Below are 8795 nucleotides of genomic sequence, written 5' to 3' on the forward strand. Positions count from 1 at the left end.
AATTAAAAGTGAGTTAAAAATATGGTCTTTAATTTCTGTACAGGTTTGGAGAGATAACGTACTTGATTAGCAGCTAACACCATATGATTCTTTCCAAACAGCAGAAGCTAAATATAATGTTTTTCATCTCCCCCTTCTGGCTAGTATTTTCTAATCAAAATGTTCTGATAGGTACTAATCAGAAAGTTTTATTTATTTGCTTGCTTCTTTGTCAAATTTCTAAAGCTGTCCAATTGCAACTCCGAGTGGTGTACAGTATCAAAAACAATAGGAAAAAAGCATTATAACAAACTAAGATAGCTGTCCAGAAAGAACAATAAAAAACATGGTCTTCAACATCCCATAATCCCAAAAGGGGCTTGTCAGACTCCCTAATCTAGGGCCAGGGGAAGAGCCAGGTTCGCTTAAACAAAGTCGGGACAGGGGCTGTTCAAATTTCGGGTGGATGCTGTATCAGAGGGCAAGCACCACAACAGAGAAGGCCTGCTTCCTGGGTCCCATCAGGTGGTGCTGTTTTACCAATGGGACCCAAACCATGTTGATTCTGCCTGATCATATGGAATGGGCAGACACCACCAGAGATAAACAGTCCTTCAAGTAACCAGGCCCTATCTTGTAAAGGACTTTATAGGTGATAACCAGTACCTTGCATTGCACCCCAGTGCTTACCAGCAATCTTTGCAGCTCACAAAGCAGCAGAGTTACGTAGTAGGCATAATGTGGCATGCTCATAACCACTCCTGCTGCTGCATTCTGGACCGGCTGCAGTTTCTGGGTCTTCAGTGACAGCCCATTGCAGTAGTCCTCATGCAAGGTGACCAAAGCATTAATGACTGTGAGGAGGGCTTCCTGGTCCAGGAATGGGGGCAATTGGTGCATAAGGTGAATCTATGCAAAGGCCCTCCTGGCCATAGCTGCCACCTGTTCCTTGAGCAGGAGCTGTAAACCCAGGAGGACCCGCCAAATTGTATACCAGTCCTGAATGGTGCAACTCCATTTAAGGCTAAAAATGGAAGAGCCCTAATCTGGGGGGAGGAGGAGATCAAAATATCCACAGCCACTCAGACTTGCAAGGGGTTAGGCTTGAGCCTATTCCTCCCTATCCAGACGCCAACTCTTCCAGCCACTGGGACAATACCTTGACAACATCATTTAGCTGCTTAGATATCTGATCATTGAGATAACTGTTTCTAACTAATCAAATTAGAACAGTTAAGTTGTAAGATGCTTTGAGTTTGTAGTATTTCCAATTTATGTTGTTATTGGGTTCATCATGTGTTCTCAAAAAGGGCTTCTTACATCAGTAGAGGTAAACCAAGGAAATTCAGAAACAGATAGCTGTTGATAGACCAAATCCTGATCCAAAGTCGGTCTGCACCAGATTCTAGAGTTGCCCTGAATATTCAGTGCTCAAAAGGCAACTTGTCCTTACCCTTAATGGAGCAAATGCTTTGCATCTCTCTTGCATCTCTAAAACACTAATGTAATCAAACTTTCCTTCTGAGTATTTGCTGAAAGTTCTGTAATGTTAGTAGCTCCATCCAAATGTATCTTGTATCTTAAGGACCTGTGCAGTTTCTACATGTGCTGTGCCTTAGCCAAATTCCTTATAAATGGGTATTAAAACAATCTCACTTCCTACTCCTACCCTCCCAAAATTAATGACATAAGTATCAGCCTATCTGCACTGGTCTCTGAAAACCTTCCATGTTGCAGAGGTATAGTTAGTTGGGTGATCTACAGTACATCTTCTAACACTGGAGTCCCTTGGTAAGGAGCTTTCACCAGTCCTAATTTGTTAGTTCTCTAATGTCTTGTAAAAGTGAAAAGAAGAGGAAAAACCAAAGATGAAACTAGGGTCATCAAGCTAAGTCCTGGGCATCTCTTATTTATTTTATCTCTCTCTATACTTTCTTATAAGCCTTTCTTATAAGCAGAATTTGCTAAGTAAACTTGGCCCCAAGTGAGATCCAAACTGCAATATTTACTGAGCATGGATGATGAAATACTAGATAGCATGTCTACTGTTCAATTTCTTGCTCATCCATGTCACCATTCTCAAGAGCTGGAATTCCTTTCTCAGGGAGTAACCCATACTCATTCAAGAAAGTCTCCACATCTATAGCAAAAAACTCTCCATTGAATTGGTCAGTTACACTAATGAAATTGCTTACAAGCTCTCCACCTTTGTAGACAAGTAGTGTTGGAAGAACATCACTGGAGAAACGGTCTCCTGCCCCTGTGTTAGAAGCCTTGATTTTGCAAAATTTCACAGTAGAGTACTCGGCAGCAAGACTAGTGAGGGTGCTGTTGAGCGCCTCACAGTCCTTGATGTCATCTTCATAGATGTGGACAATTACTGTGGTGGTTTTGTGTTCCTTCTCAACAGCTTCCAGGAACTGCTTCCCATCCTGCAACTCAGAAAGGTAGCCGTACTTTGGCCCAAAACTCAGTCGCTGGTGCATGTTTTTCATGCAACGCTTCCGATATTGCTGTAAACAGCTCTCATCTTCTTTGTCGTTCAAAAACTCATATTCCTGCATACTCATCTGCAAATAATCGGAAGAGTAAGTTGAATTACAGGTGCTGATTTAATTGCTAAGCACAAAACGAGAGATTTCATGCAGCCTCATGGAACATAAATAGAAAGTGTTATACTCAAAGAACAGTACTGAAAGTTCAAGAGCTTCTATGGTAAATGCATTTATTCCAATGGGCATCCATCAGTAGGGCATTGGCCCTGATATAAGCTTTCCATCCAATGTTAACAGCACTATCAGGTGGATAATTTCTACTATATATTTTCCCAAAAAGGGAGTGAGTTGACTTCAATGTAAGCACCTCAATTAAGAAACTGGATCAAGCAAACAAATACGCTTGGTACAGGGATGTTATAATATGTCATGTCTAATCCTGAAACAATGAAGATTCTATTCTAGTTATGTCCTGTCAAGAAATTTCAACTTAGTTTGTGCTAGCTGACTTGGAACTGGGTTCCCATTAATTTTTTTCACAATTTGGTAGGACATGGTAAAATTAGAAAGATCAGAATAGTTTTCCCTTGCTCTTTGTGTCTCTAACAATGCAAAAGTAGTAAAATATCAGGGAAAGTTCCTTTCCAGAGGAACCACTTCCTATATGGTTCTATGACAGGTAAGGAACCTGTTGCCTTCCAGTTTTTGTGCTGCCATCCTTCTTCATCTAGGCTGTATCTAGGAGTTGTTTACAATATTTAGAGTACTAAAAGATCCCCAAATCTATTCTAGGTGTTGAAATGATCCCACTTACATGTTCAAGGAATATGGGAAAGAAGGAGATTCTGAGGCCACACGGGCTTCTCCCCCCATACGCTCTAGGAGTTTGGAATATGTGACATGGCTTTATACACACACCAATTATTTGTAAAATAGGACCGATCTTCTCTTGCCTGGAAGAGTTCTGATTTCTAATCATGTATGATGGCATATTCATTGTCATGCATGTTAACTATATTTATGGTGAAAATGTAGTCATTATGTGCACTAGCAACTGAATGAGACTAGTCCCATAAGCCTACCCCATATTCCTTCAATATGTGGAAAAGCTGTCTGAACCCTTTTCCACTGCATCTTTTCCATTATGTCTTCTTCTTTCCCTCACTCACCTTGCGACTGGCTCGTTCTCTGGTGTCTTTGTCATCTCTACCATGAGAGCAGTGGGGTGAAGAGATTTGCCTGATGAGGATCTCTTTCTTGCTTGAAGGAAGATTATCTTGGTCTTCGCTTTCCAACTTAAATTTTCTCCAGTCATTGATTACCCCTTTAGGTCCTAGAATAAGAAAATTCTTTCACTTCCTGTTCTTGGGTTTACTTTCCTTTTTTTAAATTATTACTTTTTTTTTTTTTTTTGCTTCAACAGAGATTTAAAGAAAGTTAGTGAGGGAAATAGAAAAACAGCTGCATAGGTGGATATCTCCCAATATAGGCTGAAAAATGTTGCCTTATTATCAGAAGAAATATCAGCAAAAGCTTTTCCAAATATATAAACACCAATTTACTCTAAAAAGCTGTATCAGGAGGCATTTGGGTACAATATATAAAATCCATAATTAATTATGGACCTTATACAAACTGGAACCCCACTGGTGGAGAGTTAGGTCCTTTCATTTCCTGAGGTGAGGTTTGGGCCAATTATTTCCTTTACAAACAGAATATGGAGAGAGGAAACACTGTAGAAAGCTTTCCAAAGTCCATAAATGTCCATTGTGGGATGTCTACCATTAGTGGAGTTCTCTCCAGAGCTTCCTGTTATTATGTCTCCAATGTTCCCATATTAGAATACTAGGCTACTCTCTGTAAATTGACTTGATCCATACTTAAAGTGACCCCTCCCAACATTTTTACAAATTTTCTGTGGCAATAAATTGATTATGTACGATCAAGTTAGCGTTGACTCTTAGTGATCATACAGACACTACTACTACTTGATCTTAACCAAAAGGCCAAGAAGATAGATTTTTCTCTGGGATGATCTTCGCCAACCTGGTTCTTCAGATATTACAGAGACAGTCATTGAGTCTGTTCACTTTGCTCTTAGTCATTCTCTTTTTTCCTTTCCTTCCACCTTTCCCAGAATTATATAGTTTTCAAGAGAGGCAATAAATTAATTCTACATGCCTACTCTATTTTACAACATACAATTCAGTATTAAGCAAGGAGTCCATAAAACAGGTTTTCCCATTCTTATCAAAAGTATTTTGGTTTTATTACCTGTATGCATAGCTTCTGGGGTTTCAAATTCTTCTTCCAAACTAATATTTTTTTGCTGTTCCATGATTGTGAGAAGACTGGCAGACACTAGCAATCAAACAGACAAATCAACAAATATTTATAAATAGTATTTATGGCCAAATGTGCTGTAGGCTTTTAAGCATACCACTACATAATTAACAAGCAATGCCGTAGGTAGTTCATTTTATGAAATCATTCTAATTCTCCTCTGAACATCTCAAAGAATATAGGGAAAACATGTCTGGTTCTTAAAAGGGATTATAGAAATTAGTCTAGACTGAAATGTAGGCTCAAATTGTTACAATGTGATTAAATAATATATATTCTTGGTTTTCAGATACTACATTTTTGAAAAAAATAACCTGTATTATTCCAACGTCCTCCCCACTGCACACACAATCTGCAGCCATTTCTAAGCAAGATCTGAACACCAATATTACTTCCCTGTAATGCATTTTCATAATAAACATTATAAAAATGGAGGTGTTCAAACAGAAAGATCACATCTCCATAAATTGGGTTGTTAAAAGAATAGCATACCTAACCTTATTGGCAAATGTGTTAATTTGGTTGGAAAAAGAAATTATGAAATAGTGTTTGCTTTAAGGCAAGAGTTAGCAATGTTTTGGAGACTAAAGTCTTATGTGGCAAGATCCACTCAGAAAATGAAAGGAACCCAATTTTCCAACTATATTTACAATTTCAGGCTTTTATTTCTTCTGTCTTTCACAGTAATTCTGTAATAAGGATGAAATGTGGGGTGGCCATATTGCAATTACAGAGGGAAAGCATTTCAGTAAGGAAGGGGGCAAGTTTTTATAAATTTCAAAACCAGTTTGATTTCTTTTTCTTCTTTTATAAAGCAAAGTTTATCAATTTGGAATTAATATAAATAATTTTGTTTTCTGACTTATTTGTTTAATCATGTGTCTCGGTGAATATGAAGCAAACAAGACAGAATATATAATTTTTTCCTCGTAGTCCTTTTGATGGAAGAATTCAGTAAATACAAATTTAAGGAATGAAGTAAAGGCATATCATCTCTTCTTACTTGTTTGTGAATTAAACTTTTCCTGGCATTCTAAATAAAATGAGCAGATATGTATAAGAGCAGATATATCTGCATTTGAGAAATATTTGCATTTTGTCTGAAATAGACTTACTATAACCTTGGCATGCATCTGACTATCATTCTAAAGATAAAATTCTAAAGATTTGGAATTATAAATGTCACTTTAAAACAAAAGAAATTTCTGGTAAGTAAATACTTGTCATGGTAAAATGAAAAGTAAATATGCACTGAGAAGTCTTTGTGCATGTAGTTCTGGTGGAGAAATATGGATATTTTTGTTTAAAGGGAAAATTGTTTGATCTTGATCTTATTTTATTTTTGGTTTGATTGTCACACACGTGTGTGTAAAAATATCCCAAGGAGGCATTGCTTTAGTGATAATTTTAGCAGCTGCAAGTATGAACAAAGGAAAATTGGCTACATCACAATGAATACATTTCTTTCGCTTCACGTAATTACACAACATATAAAATGTTTATACTTTATTAGGTTAAGTGTCTTTACTACTTCCCTATAAAATTTCAAAGCCTGAGAGATTACAGGCCATCAAAGTATAACAGTAACTTAAAAAGGGCTCAGGGAAGATGCAGATTTAAAAAGCTTCGGCCTAAATCCCCAGCATAACTAATTAGCCGGGAAAGATCTCTGTGGACAATGTCATCGGTAGGGACATTAGATCAACCAGAAATCCAGTTCAGTGCAACATAGATTCTGATACTGTTTTTCTTTTTATATCAGACTTGAATAATTCAGACTTGCAGGATCTAATTTGAGTTTCAGCAGAGTTCTGAGTTCTGCCACCAGTTTCAGCAAGCTTGGTGGCAAGGAGAACAGATACAGATTTCTAATTGTCCTCTACCCCCAGAAAACCCTGTTAATTTTTGTATACATACTTATACATTTCATCAGGAGGAGTAAGACCTGCTGGAATGAATGGGTGCTGCATAGAAATCTTCCAGTGTTCTAGTTAATAAGACATACCTATGATACTCCATTCTGTTATTCTTCCCACCAATTTTAATGCCTTTAATTTTTCCAAGCATACTGACATCTCCCTTTGGAGAATCAATAGCACTGTTTTGATTACAGAGAGAAACAGCTGGAATGATTAAATGTTCCCATATTCAGTCATGTCGTTCCTTTCTGAATTTACACTGCAGTTATGTATAAGTGAAAACTAGCACATACTTGCTATAATTGCTAAGAGGAAGAAAGTAAGAAGACTGATGATACATGTTTATATTCCACATATTATACTTTTCAGAAATGGGGTCACACATTCCCCTCTATTAAGTAATGTGCCAGGCAAACAAACAAACACCCAACCCTCATTTATGTATGCAGCAACCCTTACCTTATGCATTTTATTTTTTTATTGGATTTGTATCTGCCACAATCAAAAAGACTCTTTGCTGTTCACAATGAAATCATAAAAAGGACAATACTATAAAATAACCTTGCTGCAATTAAATCAGTAGCTAAAAATAAAGCAACTCCTACCACAAACACAAGTCAACAACTGATAGCATCACTTCAACCTCCCAAGGCTGTCTGAAATAATTCTGTTTTCACTAATTTATGGAAAGCCAGCAATGCGGGGGCTGGTCAAACCTCCAGGGAGAGGCTCTTCGCAATGCAGGTGCTCCAATTCGGGGGGGGGGGACCAAAAAAACAGCACCTGCAAGACAGTTGCTATCACCTCATGAAAATGGGGATCCACTAGCAGTTTTCCCCATGACATATGGATCAGGAGGCCAAAACTGATTAGAGAAGACAGGATTTTGGTGCCAAGCCATACATTCTATATATTTTGTACATTTTCCCCTTACTGGATGCAATTTTCTCTGACGTGCACATTTTCTGTACAAGTTTTGAGCACAGAATTGCACTGTAAAATCCAGAAGAAGTACAGATGTAAGTCCAGAATCCAAGGGATAGTAGAACAGAATTATGACTTGGGAAATGCATATGGGGTCAATTCATTTTAAAAGATTAAATGAAATTCTCCAACGCCCTGAGGACAGTCCATCACTGCTGCATTCCTAGGATGTTTAGGGAAAGAACTATGAAATGCCTGTTTTTAATAGCCCACTATGCTTAAACATAATGACTCAACAACTCCGTTGCTGAATAGCTTGTCTGACAGGCCTCCATCATGTCTTAAGATACTGGGTAGAATGTCCACCCTAATAGCTGCCACCTGACAGGATTACACAGGAACAACCAAAAACAAATCAGTTTTCACTTTTTACTTCCACATTGCAATGCTGTTGTAAAGAGTAGCTTTTTTCTTCAGATCCTTTTGTGGTCACATTTATTACAAAAATTATCTTCATCAGTTTCTCTATAGGAATTACAATAAGTTTATTTCTTATGGGATCTCTCTCTCTCTTTTGTCAGGAGTAATCCTTCATGCAAATAAATTTGGGAATTCTTTAAGATTGCTAGATATTAATCTCTTTGTCCTCCCCCTTGAACATACTGTAGCCCCAAAATCACTAAGCACTTTTTGCTCTAGCTATCTTAATACCCAGGAGACCATCTCGGCACTAAAATTAATCCGACGATTGATTATTATCTGACTCTATTATTTCTGATTCTTCCACAGTACTTGTCCTGCTGTACTGTAGTCAAGCTAGGCTTTTTGTAGTTTGCCCAAAATTTTCCTAGATGACCATTAAGGCATTTCAGAATCAGTGTAAACCCATGGACATCCTTCACTTGCACTCTAAGTCTAATGGTCTTATGCTTGCCCATTAAAGCAGAGGACAATATAGGTACAACAAGCAGTACGATTACGTATACAATTGTCCCATGAAGGCCGCTAGAAATGTTATATCAGGAATAAGCTGTTTTGTTTACTCAGAATACTGGCCAGTCTAGCCCAGCATTCTGCTTCTACCATAAGACAAACATAGGTTTCTGAAATCTTACAAGCTAGGCACAAATATAGA

The 8795-nt window shown here is 37.8% G+C and overlaps 1 protein-coding gene across 1 annotated transcript; it reads right to left on the reverse strand.

Annotated features, from left to right (window-relative positions):
• Window positions 1–2021: 2021 nt before the first annotated feature.
• On the reverse strand, window positions 2022–4812 carry PDC (phosducin). The gene is made up of 3 exons (XM_007436935.1): window positions 4749–4812; window positions 3644–3807; window positions 2022–2549 (listed from the first exon to the last, which is right to left on the reverse strand). The coding sequence occupies exons 1-3, from the start codon at window positions 4810–4812 to the stop codon at window positions 2022–2024; spliced, it is 756 nt and encodes a 251-aa protein (XP_007436997.1).
• Between the last annotated feature and the right edge of the window lie 3983 nt (window positions 4813–8795).

This window comes from Python bivittatus, unplaced genomic scaffold, assembly GCF_059951505.1.
Source record: "Python bivittatus isolate LINGU-HERP-01145 unplaced genomic scaffold, Pbiv_v1 ctg000700_np1212, whole genome shotgun sequence".
In the NCBI taxonomy this organism is placed as follows: Eukaryota; Metazoa; Chordata; class Lepidosauria; order Squamata; family Pythonidae; genus Python; species Python bivittatus.